We start from the raw sequence: 18,292 nt of genomic DNA on the forward strand, positions 1-18,292 counted from the left end.
ATCTCAACGCCAGCAAGCAGTCTGTTCCCTCTTTGGGAAGCAGCTAAGCAGCAGTAAGCAGGCCGCTTTCTACCAATGCAGTGACACATCATCACCTAAACTTCAAGAGCACAGTGGACAGTTCACGGCAGGAGCTTAGGGTCCACAGCTCGGGGGCAGGAAGACAGGGATGGAAAGGAGAGGCTAAAAAGGAAGGACTGAGGGGCATGAAGAAGGAAAGAGGGCTGGGGTAACCGCGAACACCCCTGTGACCATCCGTAGAAACCAGAGACAGGGCAAGCCAAGGAGCTGCCATTTGGGTGCCTGAGCCTGATGGGCCAGCACAAAGCAGGAGCAGTTGCAGAGCAGGACTGGGGACACAGGAGTCATCATCTCAAGGTTCTACAAGGAGTACAAAGCAAGGGCAGAGTGGCAAAGAGGGGCCAACAGGTGGGCCATGGGAGAAGCAGCAAGGGGGAAAGTCATCAAGGGAGCTAAAGGGAGGAGGTGAAGACAGGGAGTGCCCCAAAGCACAGGTCCCAAGAGAAGTGGGGGTCCAGCCCTGCAGGAGGCACGAGAGGCGTGGGAGGGAGGAGGCCAGGAGGAAAGAAAGAACAGGCCAAAAAGAGAGCCTGGAGACTGATTAGGTAAAGGCTTAAAAGACTTCTTAATTCACCTATTTATTTAAAATAAACAGGTGTCCTGAATGTGATTAGACTGAGGTGACAGTAACAGAAGCCCTTCCCTGCTCTCTACCTCATCTGAGGAACTGAAAGTGTGAGCCTACAGAACGAGGGATGGCAAGGTATGTGCTGGGCACCCTGAACACACTGCCAAGATGGGTGGCACTACCCCCACTTTTCAGATAGCTGAGGAATGGATGCTCACGTCATTCAGCTTACCCGTGTTTACTTTCAGGACATGTCGTCTGAAGACCCCAGTGTGAGGACAAAAGGGATCCTAAGATGCATGGAGTAGATGAGGCAATGTGTACCTCCCCTGTGAGGAAGGAGATGGGAGTGCACCCTGGGAGCACAAGATGGACCCCTGAGAGAAGAGGTCATCCAGAAGGGCCCCAGCTGCCCATGGGGAATGAACTAGGGAAGCTAAGGGAAATGAGCAAAGACCCAAGGGGTCAGGCAGCATAAACCTATGGTGGACGCAAGGAACATGCCTGGCTGTGCCCAGCTGTGGGCCTTCCCCACACGTGCATTTGGGGCTCATTTTTCCTCTTAAATGTCTTAAAGGTCTTAAGACCTTTCCCTCATGTCAACTGGAACTCAGAAATAACCTCCGTCTTCACTACCTTATCATCAACTATTCATTCAGAAAAATACTGAGCACTTTTTACTAACAAGACACTATTGTCAACGTCAGGGATACAATACCAGTCCTCAGCAAGTTTTCATTCTAGCTGGAGATACAAAGAGTAACCAAGTCAACTGGTATGTATGACTTAGAGCAGCGAAGGGTGTTAAGGAAAATCAATCCGAGCGGGGAGCGGAACTGCAAGGAAGACACTGAAAGAGTAATGTCAAGATACAACTTACATTTTAGAAAAAGAGAAAAAGACCAGTCTTGCTGCTATGCAGAAAATAATCTGCAAGAAGCAAAGACTGCAAAGGCAGGGAGACAAGATAGGCAGCTGTTTCAGCAATCCAGGCTAGGCGTAGTGCTGGATTAGGCTCTGCTGGATTAGACTGTTGGAAGCAGGGAGGGCCAGCACGGGGATACACACTGAGGGACGGACAGCAGGGCTCAATGACAGGCTGACGGGATGTGAAATGTAGGGAGACAGGAATGATCAAGAATGGCAAAGAATGGAGGATGAGGCTGGGCACAGTAGTTCACGCCTGTAATCCCAGCACTTTGGGAGGCCAAGGCAGGCAAATCACGAGGTCAGGAGTTCAAGACCAGCCTGGCCAACATGGCGAAACCCCCTCTCTACCAAAAATACAAAAAATTAGCTGGGCGTAATGGTGGGCCCCTGCAATCCCAGCTACTCGGGAGGCTGAGGCAGGAGAATTGCTTGAACCCGGGAGGCGGAGGTTGCAGTGAGTTGAGATCGAGCCACAGCACTCCAGCCCGGATGACAGAGTGAGACCTCATCTCAAAAAAAAAAAAAAAATGGAGGATGGCCAGGCATGGTGGCTCACATCAGTCATCCCAGAACTTTGGGAGGCTGAGACAGGGGGCTCGCTTGAGGCCAGGAGTTCAAGACCAGCCTGCACAACATGGCAAGACCCCATCTCTACCAAAAACTTTAAAAATTAACCAGGCATGGTGGCATGCACTTACAGTCTCAGCTACTTGGGAGGCTGAGGCAGGAGGATCATTTGAGCCCAGGAGTTTGAGGCTGCAGTGAGCTAAGATTTCACCACTGCACCCTAGCCTGGGTAAGAGAGCAAGACCCTGTCTCAAAAAAAAGAAAAAAAAAAAAAAAAAAAAAAAAAAAAGAACGCTTAGGGGATGAAAACCAAGAGCTGTTCTGTTTGATACCCGTGTAAAGTCCAGGTATGGACACTGAGGAGGCACTGGGAAACCCCAGGTGGCAGAGAATGAAGATACACATTTAGGAGTCAGGAACTTCTGGCTGGCATTTACACACCACAGATAGAGAAGGGATCCAATCCAGGCTGGGCCCGGGACTCGAGGAGGAAGCAGCAGTGGACTGAGGAGCAGCCAGGAAGGCTGAGGAAACCACGACGATGGGTGGAAGGCCAAGTGAAGGAAGTGTCAAGGAGGGAGCGTGCTGCTGCCTCCGACCCTACTGAGCAGGCAGGACAAGAAAAAAGGTCAAAAGTGACCAGACGTGGCTCGACGGAAACTGGTGGTGGCCTCGACAAGAACGATTTTTGGTAAGACAGAATTGTCAGCCTGAGAAGTGGAATGAGAGAATGGCAGGAGGGAAGAAGAAAGAGGCAGGTGTGAGTTCTGCTATGAAGGCAAGCAGATCAATGGGGCGGCTAGCAGTTGTTATGGAGTTAACTAAGGGAGGAACTTTTCTAGAAAAGGAGAACTTGTGCAGCATGCCTGTGTGCTGACCGGAGTCACCCAGGAGAGTCAAGACGAGCATGCAGGAGGGAAGGGGGAGCCACGGCACCCAAGGGAGAGGGTCCCGGATGCAGGTGGAGGGCAGCATCAGGAAGGAAGGAGACAGCCTGCCAGGCGTGGCAAGAGGAAGGGGTACGTGTGGGCTCACAAAGGGAGCTCCAAGCTGCATGGCTGCCTGCAGACATCTAGGACCCCAAACTCCTAGCCCCAAACAGGCACAGTCCAAACGGGGCCTGGTGTTTCTACCACCACCTTGGTGTCCCTGCTGCATGTGACCTGAGAGGCTTGGGTGAGGGCAGAAAGTCCACGTCTAACAAATGTGGCAGCCCCCGCTGCAGCCGGGGCAGGGTTCAGCAGTTGCTTTACCTCTCATTGGTGAACACAGACTCCCTGGGTTCATCTTCATCCTGATTTTCACTCAGCCCCTGCAGGAACCAAAGTGCACTTAGGTCACCCTGAAGAGTTCTCAACCCATCTGCCCCACTCCAGAAGCCAGGCCTGAGCCCTTCCAACAGGGACAAGGTCCAGTCCCACGAGAAGGAACCGACATGCCTTTCTGGGACCTGAAGAGCAGAGGTCTCTGCCTCCGGATTCCAGAGGACGTGAACACTCCAGGCTCTGCACTCTGGGGCTGGGCCCTGCTTCCCCACCACTGTTCTCCCAGCAGGCTCTGCAGGCTGAGCCCCACTGCCTGGAAGTCAAGACACAGGCCTGCTGGCAAACCCAGTGTCCCTCACCTCTGGTATAAAGGTCGAAGGCCCAGAAAACAAGCAGAGGTAGAATCTGAAAGGAGAAAGTGCAACGTGAGAACTGGGTGGAGAAACCCCATAGGGAGACAAGTTCTCGCCACCCCGTCTGCCTGGACCCTGGTGACCCACACCCCAACACTCCTCTGCACCACTGAGTGGCCTGAAAGGGCTATGCCACTACCCTCCCTCCTGCAGCCCAGGCAGCACACCAGCCCCCAGCGCTCACTTCTTTGCTTTGGCACTGTTAGGGTAGTCCACCACCATGCCACCGGAGAAGCCCGCCTTTGTGGCCTGGGTTGTGATCAGCTCCAACTGAAGAAAGAAAGGCAATTCTCTACGTCGCTGTAAGCCACGTAGAGAAAAGTGCAGGCATGGCCCACACCTCGCTCAGGAGAATTACGGAACAAAGCTACTCCCCTCATTCTCACTTTCCAGCGCAGGGACCCAGCTTTCCACTCAAGTTTAGGAAGGAGATGGCCACAATTGGAAGCCAGACTCATTCATGTTATTAGTCAGGGACAGCTCTTCATTTATCTTTCAACATCTACATCCTGCTCCGCCATTCCTTAATTATACATCACACAACAGACAACTGTCGGTGCCCTCTCCCCATTCCTAAATGGCATTCACTTATTTGGTTATGGAAATTAGTCGTATCATCTTATCTATAATACCATGTCATCTGGCAAGGGAAGACATCCCACCCCACCTCCGCAAATGCCACCCCCTTAGGATATCACGTCATCAAATGTGCCATCAGGGGCCACACTAAGGTGCGTGTTTTCTCCTTTTCCCGCCAATCTGCATAAGGTTCTTTGTCGCTTCCCCAGGACAGCTTACCTGTTGAGTCTCCCCGCTCCCCTGCACACCCAGTAGCCAAGGGACTCACCTGCTCTGAGTTCTCAGGGTATAGCTGCAGGACAGCTCGGGATCCCCGGACCTGAAAGAAACAGGAACATCACTGTCTTACAAATGACCGCATCAGCTTAGGGCCTGGACACCCTCCCTTCCTTCATTCACCGAGTATTTCCTGAGTTTCCATTATGGATGGATGAGGCACCTCTGTTAGGGCTGGGGATAGTCATGAACAAGAGATCAACCTGAACTTTGGAGCTCACATTTTAGTAGGGGAGGCAACTCATTCACAGTAGCAATTTTTCCTTTGTTCCAAAAAGAGGAATTGGACAAAGTGACAGTTTCCTTTCGGTTCAGTTTACTTTCGGTTCCAAAAGGTCTGTTTCAGATGGACACTTGAGCAGAGATTTGAATGGAGTGAGGAGCTGGCTGTTTAAACGTAGAGGGGAAGAGCCTTCCAGCAGGGAGAAGAGGAAACATAAAGGCCCTCGGAACTACAAAATTAAGCCAGTACGCCAGGAGGAAAACTCATGTGACACACAAGACCAGTGGCCAGATCGGCAGGGGCAGTCCAACCCAGAAAAGACCAGTGGCCAGATCGGCAGGAGGAGTCCACTCCATGAAAGACCAGCGGCCAGCCGTCGGCAGGAGCGGTCCACTCCATCAAAGACCAGTGGCCAGCCAACGGCAGGAGCAGTCCACCCCAGGAAAACTAGGGGTGGGCTGGACCAGGCTAAGGAGGCAAAAACCACTCAGATCCTTCAAAACGGACTCATTTTTAAGCTGGCACAGTGGCTTACACCTATAATTCCATCACTTTGGGAGGCTGATGCAGGAGGATTGCTTGAAGCCAGGAGTTTAACACCAGCCTGGGCAACATAGCTAGACACCATCTCTAAAAAAAAAGAAAGTAAAAAATTAGCCTGGCATGGTGGTGTGTGCCTGTAGCCCAAGCTACTTGAGAAGCTGAGACCAAGATTTCGAGGGCGCAGTGAGCTACCATCATACCACTGCACTCCATCCCAGGCAACAGAGCAAAAGTCTGTCTCAAAAAACAAGTAAGATTTAAAAAGAACTCATTTTTAGGACTTAAAATCTCAGACTATCACCTAATCCTAGTGAACAACTGAAATTAACATCATTAGTTAAAAAGGCAAGATAAAGCTAATACAGGCTCTCTCTGCGGTAAATAACTATCCTGTTCCCCATCCGAGGAAAAGGATCAGAATTAGGTGGAGGGAGAAGTGAGGAGTCAGAAGCATGTGGGCACTTTGGAAGGTACCCCTCTGGATGGTCTCAACACATCTCTTGTCCTCACTCTGCTCAGTCCATGCCCCCAAACCAACTTCTGATCCCCAAACCAACTTCTCATTAAAACTCAGAGTAATAGACATAGGAATACCAATCAACAGAAATAGGCCCTATTACAAGTTACTAAATTGGTCTCCGATTTTGCCATCAGTGACTTCTGGGTTTGATTAGCGTATATCAGTCCACTGAGCTTGAACTTCTTTAGGCTGAGAACCTGGACAGAAGCAACCACAGTAAGGTCCTGCGGTCCCACATGAGTAGCGTTCCCATCATGGGACACCTCAATTTCCTCACTCTACCTGCAGGGCTACGGAGGGACAGGCAAACCCAGATGGGGAGAAGATCTTATACTCACGAGAACAGAAAAAAGAGAAGCAAAAAAGCAGTACAGGCGCTTGGCAGGGTTTTCAGACTTCTTGTTAGCATTACACAGCCACTGCACAGCAGAAATGCTAAAAAGGAACGGACCTAGTCAGGCAAGGGAGCAATCCACATTGCTCCCCTCACCGCTTCAAGCTTCTCGACATCATCCGTCTTGGATCTCCAAGAGAAACCCCTCCTCCCACAGCTTCCCTTCTTAGAAAGTGCAGGTTCAGGCCACGTACAGTGGCTCACGCCCTGTAATCCCAGCATTTTCTGAGGCCAAGACAAAATTGCCTGAGGCCAGGAGTTCAAAACCAGCCTGGACAACATAGCAAGACCCCATCTCTACTCAAAAGTATTTTAAAGTTTAAAAATTTAAAGACAAAGAAAAAAGTGCAGGTCCACTGCAGGTCATGATTCTACAACACTGGGAAAATAGGACATACAGAAGGACAGCATTCATGTCCCTCAGTCAGTCCCAGAAACCTTTCCTCAACCTTGTTTCTATCTGCATCTCAACTTGAGAATTCCTCCATGTCAAGACTGTCTGCCCACACACCCCTCTCCTTGTTCCCTTCCTCCAATCCAAGGAAACAGGCTTTAGACTATTCACACACACACAGCCACCCCATCACCCTTCCTCTTAAATCACTCCCTTCCACTCTACCTGTTAAATGTTTTCACAACCCCCAGATTTAAAACCTCAAGCGGCCGAGCACGGTGGCTCACACTTGTAATCCCACTATTTTGGGAGACTGAGGCAGGTGGATCACCTGAAGTCAGGAGTTTGAGGCCAGCCAGACCAATACGGTGAAACCCGGTTGCTACTAAAAATACAAAAATTAGCTCGGCGTGGTGGCATGTGCCTGTAATCCCAGCTACTCAGGAGGCTGAGGCAGAAGAATCACTTGAACCCAGGAGGCGGAGTTTGCAATAAGCTGAGATTGCACCACTGCACTCCAGCCTGGGCAACAGAGCAAGCCTCCATCTCAAAAAATAAACTAAAAAAACCCTCAAGCAGTCACTATGTCTTCCTTCCTGCCCTTCCCCTCCCTCTGCTGTACACACACATGCAGAGCCCTACCTCCACTCCCACTGCCTCTCCCAACTGTCACGTCCCCCCACCAATGCTCAGCGCTACCAGCTCAAATGTTTCCACCTAACTCCCTCTCCTCTTCCATCTGAAAATCACCTTCCTTAAACACACATCTGATCCCGTCACCTGCCAACTCCCCATCATCCATCAAGCCCAAACTTCTTAGGACATACTTAAGTGCCTTCTAGGAACCAACCACACACAACGCCATCTTCTGTGGAATCTCTCATTCATCACTCTCATCTCAGACCCTTTTCCCACTAGCGTCAGTGCCTCTGTCCACTGTTCCCTCACTCGGAAACCCTCTCCTTGACTATCCAAATTCCTCCCAGCCTTCAAGGCGCAGCCCCTCCACCTAAGGCTTTCCTGTGCTCTGGCAGCCCCACGACTCTCTAGGGCACACACCACTCACGGCCTTGTATTCAGTTGCCTGGTCCAAGTCCTAAAGCACCTAATAAACCGTGGAGAGTATTAAACACAGAGACTGTTTCATTTCCCCGTACTCCACAGCAACTTGTATGTCTTACATGTAGCAAATGTTTACAAAAGAAAGTCTGGGCCGTGCACGGTGGCTCACACCTGTAATCCCAGCACTTTGGGAGGCTGAGGCAGGGGGATCACAAAGTCAGGAGTTCAGTACCAGCCTGGCCAACATGATGAAACCCCGTCTCCACGAAAATACAAAATCAGCCGAGCATAGTGGTGAGCGCCTGTAATCCCAGCTACTCAGGAGGCTGAGGCAGGAGAATTGCTTGAACCCGGGAGGCGGAGGTTGCAGTGAGCTGAGATCGTGCCATTGCACTCCAGCCTGGGCAATAGAGTGAGACTCCATCTCCAAAAAAAAAAGTGTGCTATACCACCTCACCTCTCCCCCAAGACAGACAAAACTGACCACCCCCCTTCCGAAACATACAGACCATACTGCTGGCCTTCAGCTTTTCACAGCTTAGAACACCTCACCTGACCATTACCAAAAAGCATCTGCTACCCTTGAAATTATTCCCCAACCCCTCTGGGTCTTGTTCCAAGATGTAAAAGGAAAATCTTCTAATCCAAATTTTTACCTCTCACCTGGCTCCCCACTTCACATCCCCACCACTCAACCTAGGGTAACCAAAGGAGGTCGCCCCTATTTTCTTACCTTCACTCTCACACTGCACCAAAAACTACACAGAACTGATTGCAGCAGCCTAAGGAAAACGTAATCAATTTTAACGCTCTAAGATCTGTTATCAAAGTGCTATGCCGATGTTTAATCCAACCCTGATTACAGAGAAAGGACTCTGGAGCACTGAAGAGATTAGAGCAAGCCCCGCCACTCTCCATCAGAGTTATTTGTTGGCAAATAAAGATGGCTGTTGGGGCCCACAAGATATCTGCTAAATGGCTGCTAGAGGCTAAAAGACCACCTCCCCTCCCCCACCAGACACACAAAGCCAACATAGAATCCGTACCAGTGGTGCCTGAACCCGGCAATGCAAAATAATCACAATAGTAGACAAGTTTTACTTTTGAGATGAAGTCTTGCTCTGTCGCCCAGGCTGGAAGTGCAGTGGTGTGGTCTTGACTCACTGCAACCTCTGCCTCCCAGGTTCAAGCAATTCTCCTGTCTCAGCCTCCTGAGTAGCTAGCTGGGACTACAGGTGCCCACCACCGTGCCTGGCTTTTTAGTAGAGACTGGGTTTCACTGTGTTGGCCAGACTGAAAAGTTTTAGAATCCAGAAAAATACACTCTTAGGCCTTATTCTAACCTTGTAAATCTGAAAATCCCATGGGATGTGTATTTGTAAATATCTGCGTGACTGCTGCACAGCCAGGTTTGGGGAAGCACTGGCCTGCAGGACTAAAAGCAGGAAGTGGCCGGGGTGGCTCACACCTGTAATTTCCAGCATTTTGGGAGGCCCAAGTGGGTGGATCACCTGGGCAACATGGCATCTCTACAACAAATACAAAAAAAAAGTAAGCTGATTGCGGTGGCTCACACCTGTAATCCCAGCACTTTGAGAGGCCAAGGCGGGTGGATCACGAGGTCAGGAGATTGAAACCATCCCAGCCAACATGGTGAAACCCTGTCTCCATTAAAAATACGAAAATTAGCTGGGTGTGGTGGCATGCTCCTGTAATCCCAGCTACTTGGGAGGCTGAGACAGGAGAATCACTTGAGCCTGGGAGGCAGAGGTTGCAGTGAGCCCAGATCACACCACTGCACTCCAGCCTGGTGACAGAGCAAGACTCCGTCTCAACAGAAAAAAAAAAAAATTAGCTACGTATGGTGGCATGGGCCTGTAGTCCCAGCTACTCAGGAGGCTGAGGTGGGCAGATCACCTGAACCCAGGAGGTGGAGGCTGCAGTGTAAGCCGTAATCACAGACACTGCACTAGAGCCTAAATGACAGACTGAGACCCTGTCTCTAAATAAATAAAAGCAGGAAGTGAAAACCCTCACCTGATGCAACCGTCAAATGTGCCCGGCTTGAATGGGATGCCCTGGCCCATATCCCCCAGCAGTAGGTCTCCCTCTATCTCTCGGTCCACGGCCTCATCTACGTTAGAGAAAAGGCAATCAGAGAAAGAGACAATACCTGTGGCTTCTCCACACCCATCAGGGTAATCCACCCTGGTGCCAGACAGGACATACTTACCCAGCATGGCAGGGCTGATATCCAGGCCCACCCAATAGTGCCCTTCATCTGAGAGATAACTTCCACTCAGCCCAGTGCCACAGCTGGAAGACACGATCACAGACTCACGGTCAGTTTGCAAAAGTACTTCACCACCTTAGACATTCTGAACCAGGCCCCAGAATCTCACCCAATATCCAGCAGGTAACAGGGCTTATTCTCTGGCAGATAAAGAAGCTCCAGTGCTCGCCCAGCCATCCTGGTCTGGATATCAATCATCCGTGAGCTGGGAAGGCAGAAACACAAGTGGACATGGTAAAGGAGTTCTGGGTGAATACCTCCCCCAGACCAAATTTAAAAAAAAAAGCCAAGTTAAAAAAAAAAAGGATCGGCCGGGCGCGGTGGCTCACGCCTGTAATCCCAGCACTTTGGGAGGCCGAGGCGGGCGGATCACAAAGTCAGGAGATCGAGACCACAGTGAAACCCCGTCTCTACTAAAAATACAAAAAATTAGCCGGGCGCGGTGGTGGGCGCCTGTAGTCACAGCTACTCAGGAGGCTGAGGCAGGAGAATGGCGTGAACCCGGGAGGCGGAGCTTGCAGTGAGCCGAGATCGCGCCACTGCACTCCAGCCTGGGCGACAGCGCGAGACTCCGTCTCAACAAAAAAAAAAAAAAAAAAGGATCAATCATCCCAAGGTACTCTTTTCTGACCCCTTCTAAGTTGGGATCAACAAATTCAACTATTTAAAAGTGACCCCCAAATTCCATCTAATTCAGGACCATGTTATTTTGTGGTAACAAATTATCACTGTACCAGCTGCCAAGCAGATGTGTAAAAAGCAAATCACTTTCTTAATAATAAACAACCATTGGGATCTGCAACTCTATTAGGCTGGGCTGCTCTAGCATTTGTTGAAAACATTTTCTGCAAGAATTATCCTCCATAGTTTCTCTCATCTAGAAGGATCAATAATGCACAAAAACCTACAGAAGCACAGTCCATGAGAAACACAACATGAGCCACGTATGGCCTCCCAATAGCCAAAAAAAAACTGGTGAAAGAAACTGGAGTCATATTTTTAACCCCATACATTTGATAACGTATTTTCTTTAACCCAATATGTTCAAAGTACCACTTCAACATATAATCGACATAAAAAGTCAGCAGTAAGGACCGGGCGTGGTGGCTCACGCCTATAATCCCAGTACTTTGGCAGGTCAAGGCGGACGGATCCCGTGAGCAATTTACCAGATCCTTGGGCAACGCAGCAAAACCCCCTCTACACAAAAAAATTACACAAACTAGCCGGGCGTGAAGTGGTGCGCCTGTAGTTCCCAACTACCCGGGAGGCGAGGTTGCAGCCACTGCAGCACTTCAGCCTGGGCGACAGAATGAGACCCTGTCTCACACACACACAAAAGTATCAAGCTATTTCAGCCAGCGTGGTGACGAGTGCCTCTAGTTCCGGCTACTGGGGAGGATGGCCTGAGGCTGCAGTCGGCAGGGATCATACCATGGTACTCCTGCCTGGGCAACAGACAGACCCTGTCCGTAAAAAAAGAAACGGTATCCAATAGCTATTTATTGATTGACTGAGTCAGGGTCTCACTCTGTCGCCAAGGCTGGAGTACAGTGGTGCGATTGCAGCTCACTGCAACCTCTACCTCTCAGGTTCAAGAGATACTCCTGCCTCAGCCTCCCATAGGCTGGCTAATTTTTGTATTTTCAGTAGAGACGGGATTTCACCACGTTGGCCAGGTTGGTCTCGGAATTCCCTACCTCAGGTCATCCATCCGCCTCGGCCTCCCAAAGGGCTGGGATTACTGGCGTGAGACCCCACGCCCAGCCAATAGCCATTTACTTAAATAGGGCTAGTCTCTCAGTGAAAAAGCATGGAAAAATCACAAAATACCTTTTTTTTTTTTTTTTTTTGAGACAAAGTCTTTCTCTGTCGCCCAGGCTGGAGTGCAGTGCCGTGATGCCGGCTCACTGCAACCTCCCCGTCCCGGTTTCGAGCGAATTCTCCTGCCTCAGCCTCTCGACTAGCTGGGATTACAGAAGTCCGCCATCGCGCCCGACTAATTTTGTGTTTTTAGTAGAGCTGGGGTTTCGCCATGTTGGCCAGGCTGGTCTCGAACTCCTGACCTCAGGTGATCCGCCCGCCTCGGCCTCCCAAAGTGTTGGGATTACAGGCGTGAGCCACTGCGCCCGCCTCCGCCCCCATCTCTTTTTTTTTCTTTTTTTTTTTTTAAAGACGAGGTGCGGTGGCTCACGCCTGCAATCCCAACAGTTCAGGAGACAAAGGCGGGAGGATCACTTGAGCCCTGGGATTGGACCACGTTGGGCAACACGGCGAGACCCCGTCGCTACAAAAAATTAAAAAAATACGCCACCGCGCGCGCCTGTGGTCCCAGCTACTGGAGAGGCCGAGGGGAGCCACCACGCCCGCCTAATTTTTTTATTTCTGGGGAGAGACGGGGGCTCGCGACGTTGCCCAGGCTGGTCTCGAACTCTCAAGCTCAAGCGATCCTCCCACCTCAGCCTCCCAAAGCGCTGGGACTGCTGAGATTACAGGCGTGAGCCATCCCCACCTGGCCACAACTCTGTAGTTCGTACAAACCACCCTCTATGAAATTCAGACAATAACACACCAACGGCTGTCGCGAACATTTATTGGCAAACAAGGCGCCACGATAAGCATCCTACGGACACCAATTACTTCCTTCCCCCGACCAAGACTGACCCCTCGCCCGTACCCACCGCCCAGCGCCTCTTTTACCACATGCTTACGACAAGTTGTCACACTCGACTTTAAAAACCACCCACGGAAAAGCGAGGGCGATCACCCCTACCTCACCGCTGAGATACCGAGGCCCAGAGAGATCGGCAAAGTTGATTTACCAGAAACAGAAAAGGCACCCACCCGGGTCCTTCCCTCCCCGCACCCCCAAATTCCACGAGCTTTCCGGGCAACGCCAGCAACCGGGACAACTTGCCGCTTCCCGACCCCCGGACACCGCGCAGTACTCGGGCTCCCCTCACTTGCGAACGTATTTCCGGGCTTCTTTCTCATCATAAAACTGCAAAAAAAAAGAAAAAGAAATGGCAGGTAGTGGAGAAATTCAGACGCGGCGGCCGTAGAAGTAGGAAGAGGGGTGTCCGCGGGCCCCGGAACTTACCAGCTCCGGTGGTCCACCGTGCTCCGGACGCCGGCCGCGAGACGCCATACTCACGCCTCAGCAGCACGCCTGCGAGTGGCGGTTTCCGGAACCCGGTTTTTATGTCATCAGCCCGGCGACCGCTTGGTAATACGCATGCTCCACCCCTCCTCGCCCGCCCCCCTTACATGATTGGCTACAGAGCGACCAACCGGCGCCTCTCATTGGCCAGTTTCTCTTGCACCGCCCGCCTAATCAATTTAAGATGGCAGCCATGCGCACGGGATGGTGGTCGCGGCTGTTACCGTGGAGGTTGCTGCAAGCCCGTGGCTTTCCACTAAATTCTACACCCGGCCTGGGCCTGGGAGCGAGGACTTATTCTCAGGGCGACTGCTCGTACTCGCGCACGGCGCTCTATGATCTGCTCGGCGTCCCCTCCACAGCCACGCAGGCCCAAATCAAGGCGGCTTACTACCGTCAGTGCTTTCTCTACCACCCGGACCGCAACTCTGGGAGCGCGGAGGCTGCCGAGCGCTTCACGCGCATCTCCCAGGCCTACGTGGTGCTGGGCAGTGCCACCCTCCGTCGTAAGTATGATCGCGGCCTCCTCAGCGACGAGGACCTGCGCGGACCCGGCGTCCGGCCCTCCAGGACGCCCGCACCCGACCCCGGCTCGCCGCGTCCCCCGCCGCCCACTTCTCGGACCTACTACGGTTCTCGGGCCGCCCCCGGCGCCAACGGCACGATGTTCAACTTTGACGCCTTCTACCAGGCCCACTACGGGGAACAACTGGAGCGGGAACGGCGCCTGAGGGCCCGGCGGGAGGCCCTTCGCAAAAGGCAGGAGAATGCGTCCCTGAAAGGCCTCCGCTGGGAGGAGACCCGAGACGTGGCTGCCATTTTCCTCGTCTTCTCAATCTTCATCATCATCGGCTTTTATATTTAATCGGAGAGAGGAGGGAAGGGGAGTGTCCCCAGCCAACCCCCCAAAAACGGCCTTTTTTCCTGCCTCTGAACCCTTGGCCATTGATAGTCTAACCTCTGCTGAGATCCGAAGGAACTGTACTCCCCCTGCCCTCCCCGACCCGCCCAGCTTAGCCGATGACCTGCACATCCCTCCACTATGGTCCAGAAAAGGAGGTCTCTCGACGTTTAAGAAAAAGGCCCCACGCTGAAGTGTCCCGAAAGCCCAGGAGTTAAGGGGTTCCTGGAGTCTCTAGGGTACTTCTTCCAGAGTTTGTCTTCCTGCTTCCAGATGTAGTCAACTTCTGGAACACTCGCTGTAGCTTTATTGTAAAGCTCCGAGCAAGATTTATCTGCTCTTGCCCCGCGTGTGTACGGTGGGCCTCCTCTGTAACCTTGAAATGTGCAATGTGACCAGTTGTTGGCTGCCAAAAGAAAAGGTCCGGGGTTATACGAAACTTGTCTTTCTGTGAGTTCCCCAAGCCGCAGGTGAGACCTGGTCCAGGTTAAGAATGGGATCAGTGGAGAGCCTGCCATTCCTTCAGCTAAGGTCAGGCCCCTGGGGCACTCCCCCTTCTGTTGATAGCATGTGGGAGTGAGAAAACAAAGTCATTGAGCATAAGGAATGAGTGTTCCTGTGCCCGTATTTAATGTGTGACCTTGGAGAAGTTACTCTGTGGGCATGACAGCAGAGGAGAAAATCATTTGGCATCTTAAGGTCTGTCATGCTTTATTATCCATAGTTTTTGGGGTTTGTTTTGTTTTGTTTTGTTTCTGAGGTGGAGTCTTGCGCTCTGTTGCCTAGGCTAGAGTGAAGTGGTGCGATCTTAGCTCACTGCAACCTCCACCTCCCAGGTTCAAGCGATTGTCCTGCCTCAGCCTCCTGACTGTGTAGCTGGGATTACAGGCTCCCGCCACCACACCTGGTTAGTTTTTTGTTATTTTTAGTAGATACGGGTTTCACCATCTTGGCCAGACTGGTCTCGAACTGCTGACCTCAGGCTGTCTACCCGCCCAGCCTCCCAGGGTGCTGGGATTGCAGGCATGAGCCACCGCGCCCGGCCTATTAGCTATAGTTCTAATCCATAGGGATTACAGCATGATGCTAGCAGGGTCAGGTTCATCCTTGGGACGGTGTGGCTGTCACCTGGCTCTCCCTTTACCATTGCGCACTGTGCAGCCCCATTGCGCACTGTGCAGCCCCTCCCCTCCCAGAAACAGAGTGACAAACTCTGCACTTGAGTCCCTGTTCCTGTTTAACCTGCAATGCTTATCACAGGCCCTTTCTTAATTTTTTAGACGAGGCTGCTTGAGGCTGCAGTAAACTTTGGGGCTTTGGGAGTACACAGGACTACTGAGGGACGGGGGCTTGGTGTTTAAGGTGGAGACTTGGTTCTCAACGCAGAGCTGGCTAAAGGTGTGTTGTTTTTTCCGCTGTTTCTAATTCATGTTAAGTAGTTGGTCATCACTTGGGTCAGAGCTGCTGCTGTAGCTCTCTTAACTGTGAGTCACTGGATGTCGGCACTGAGTTGGCTGTGAGATGTAGGTGCTCAAGTGTTTATGCACCGGACTGAGTGTAAATCTGTAAAAGGGGAAAATCCTCGCAAGAGGTCTATGAGAAGGATGAGGGCCCAAGTCTAGGGTCTAAACAAAGCTAGGAGTGGTTTGGTATATTACTGAGTGCAATAATTGCATGCAATTCCTGCACTCAATATATTGTGTAAAATCCTCAGGTAGAATGGGATAAACCCACAGCTGGTCCTACTTGGCCTCTTGAAAACCATTCCATCATTGTGCCAATCTCTATCCGGAAAAGGAAAAAAAAAAAAGGAAAACCATTCGATTATCTCTTGCATTGGAGGTTGGGGTATGCTCCTAGTCAGGGCTTTGCAGCGACGATATGATGCAATAGTGAAGATCTGGGGCCTGGCACAACACTTTGGGAGGCTGAGGCGGGTGGATCGCTTGACCTCAGGAGTTGGAGACCAGCCTGGGCAGCACAGCAAAACCCCACCTCTACAAAAATCACGGAAATTAGCCGGGTGTGGCAAGTGCCTGTAGTCCCAGGTGCTCAGGGGGCTAAAGTGGGAGGGTGGCTTGAGCCTGGGAGGCTGTGGTTGCGGTGAGCTGCGATCCTGCCACTGCATTCCAGCCTGGGCGACAAAGCCAGACCCTATCTTAAAAAAAAAAAAAAAAAAAAGGTTTGAGCCCAATCTGGTTCAAACCTGTTTGGCTCAGTGAGCCTGGACTTGGGGGGAGGGGATATGTACTTTTTAAAAGAACATATATTGTTACTATGTTTCATATTTGGAAAACAGGACAGAGACTTTTTTTTGGAAAAACAAACTGCACCAAGTGGGGTTTAGCAAAATGTTCTGAAACTAGTGCTTCTCAACCAATAAAGCAGGCACAATGGAAACAGTAGGGCAGGGGCTTTTTCTTCTAGCGAAACAGGTGGCCTTGTTTTGATGTGGGTTTGTAAAGCACTAGTGGTCTAATAGCATGGGCTCCTTGAGCTCCACCTCTGAAGTTTGTTTTCTCAGTCAGGATCCTAGCCAAGAACGTTCCCTGTGAGCCCCAGAACCTAGGGTACATAGAAAGGTCCAGAAGGTTCAGACTAGGGGTGGGTCCAGACTAAGGTAAACTTCTGGGACATTCCATGAAACTCTAAGCAAAGTATTGTATAAAAACCATCATCCAACCCTAAGCCTCTCCCCTGGTCCAGAACAAGGCCCAGTCCATAATGCCCATCCCTTTACGCCTCAGGGTTTTGTAGGCCAGAGCTAACCTCTGAGGAGCCCCACTCCCTGCCTGCCCTGAAGCAGCCTGTGCTCTTCATGGAAAGGGGAATGTGTGGGAGGCTTTTTGAAGGACCCCCAAAAGGTTTCCATGGTCACATTTCTCCCCCACCCACTCGGATTGGCTTCAGTCTTTCTCTGCTGCTACCTGGCAAGCGGAGGCTGAAATCGGCCATGACCTTAGCCCCTGCCTTCTAGGGGCTATTCCGTAATTCCTGGTTGTGGAGGATGGCTCAGTCATGCCCAGTCTTAGTCCTTTTTCTTTGTTTTTCACAAACAAGCAAAACTCCCTAGAAGTTTGGACCTAGGATGCGAGAGTAGGGTAAAGGGGCCCAGCCTGGCCCAGGCTGTGCTCAGTGCGGTGGGGAGGGGGTACAAGTGTAGCACGAGGCCAAGTGAGCAGCAGGCATGGTTCCTAAATGGGGAGGCAGGCCACAAGACAGGAACCAAAGGCGCACATGTCTAGGCAATTGTGGTGTCGTCTTTGGGCTTGACTGGGACTTTATTTCTTCTGAGCCAAACTGCTCTTTCTCCTCTGTTGCCCTTTATTTATTGCTGGGTGAGATGGGCCTTTACAGATCCCAGTGTCGAGGAAGTAGGGTTTCTCCTTCTTCCTTCTGAGGTTCCGGCATTTCATTCATTGAGTGCACTTCTCTATGAGCCAAGTTGATTGGGAGTAGCTTACCTCAGGCCACAGAGCTGTCCTACTGGATCACGATTGACTCGGAGTGGCCACCAGCACTCGCTTTTTTGGAAATGGAAGAGGTCTGTGTTTCAAACAGTTGGGCTTCCTGGAAGGTCGCCAGACCCCGTGCAAACAGGCCAAGAGAGGGACGGCTGGTAAGTGGTGGTGCTACCTCCGTTCACACTCGAATTCAGTGCACTAGAAAAGCTGGCCCTGTCCTGGCCTTTGCCTCCTCTCAGTTCCTCAGCACCATGATGAAGTCACACACTGCCACCTGCCCATGGGGAAGATCATGAGGGAAAGCCAGGCACAATGGTGTGCACCTGTGGTCCCAGTTACTTGGGAGGCTGAGGCAGGAGGATCGCTTGAGTCCAGGAGTCCAAGACTGTAGTGTGTAAAGATCTCGTGTATGAATAGCTGCTGCACTCCAGCCTGGGCAACACAGCAAGACCCCATCTCTAAAAAGAAAAACAGGCCAGGCTCAGTGGCTGACCTCTGTAATCCCAGCACTTCGGGAGGCCAAGGCGGGCAGATCACCTGAGGTCAGGAGTTCGAGACCAGCCTGACTAACATGGAGAAACCCCCGTCTCTACTTTAAAAAAATACAAAATTACCCGGGCATGGTGGCGCATGCCTGTAATCCCAGCTACTCGGGAGTC

At 51.4% G+C, this 18,292-nt stretch overlaps 2 protein-coding genes across 5 annotated transcripts in view; one reads left to right on the top strand and one right to left on the bottom strand.

The window, feature by feature from the left end:
- BUD23 (BUD23 rRNA methyltransferase and ribosome maturation factor) overlaps positions 1–13,336 on the bottom strand; it is a 14,636-nt gene extending 1,300 nt beyond the window's left edge. The window contains exons 1-10 of one of the 4 annotated variants that reach the window (XM_031665490.1): positions 13,209–13,336; positions 13,072–13,109; positions 10,218–10,313; positions 10,049–10,131; positions 9,853–9,949; positions 6,304–6,400; positions 4,672–4,722; positions 4,009–4,094; positions 3,771–3,816; positions 3,400–3,458 (exon numbers count right to left, since the gene is read on the bottom strand). In XM_031665490.1, coding sequence (XP_031521350.1) covers positions 3,400–3,458; positions 3,771–3,816; positions 4,009–4,094; positions 4,672–4,722; positions 6,304–6,400; positions 9,853–9,949; positions 10,049–10,131; positions 10,218–10,313; positions 13,072–13,109; positions 13,209–13,256 — 701 coding nt within the window. In that variant the 5' untranslated portion in view covers positions 13,257–13,336. Of the gene's footprint in view, positions 1–3,399; positions 3,459–3,770; positions 3,817–4,008; positions 4,095–4,671; positions 4,723–6,303; positions 6,401–9,852; positions 9,950–10,048; positions 10,132–10,217; positions 10,314–12,881; positions 13,110–13,208 lie in introns of all 4 variants that reach the window. The other 3 variants (XM_031665491.1, XM_031665489.1, XM_031665488.1) reach the window with 3 other exon arrangements.
- A 59-nt stretch (positions 13,337–13,395) lies between these two features.
- DNAJC30 (DnaJ heat shock protein family (Hsp40) member C30) lies at positions 13,396–14,603 on the top strand. Its single transcript, XM_009202837.4, has one exon. It carries the CDS (start codon positions 13,453–13,455, stop codon positions 14,131–14,133), a length of 681 nt encoding a protein of 226 aa, XP_009201101.1. The 5' UTR covers positions 13,396–13,452; the 3' UTR covers positions 14,134–14,603.
- Positions 14,604–18,292: the final 3,689 nt, after the last annotated feature.

The sequence above is a fragment of the Papio anubis genome, chromosome 4 (assembly GCF_008728515.1).
Source record: "Papio anubis isolate 15944 chromosome 4, Panubis1.0, whole genome shotgun sequence".
NCBI lineage: Eukaryota > Metazoa > Chordata > Mammalia > Primates > Cercopithecidae > Papio > Papio anubis.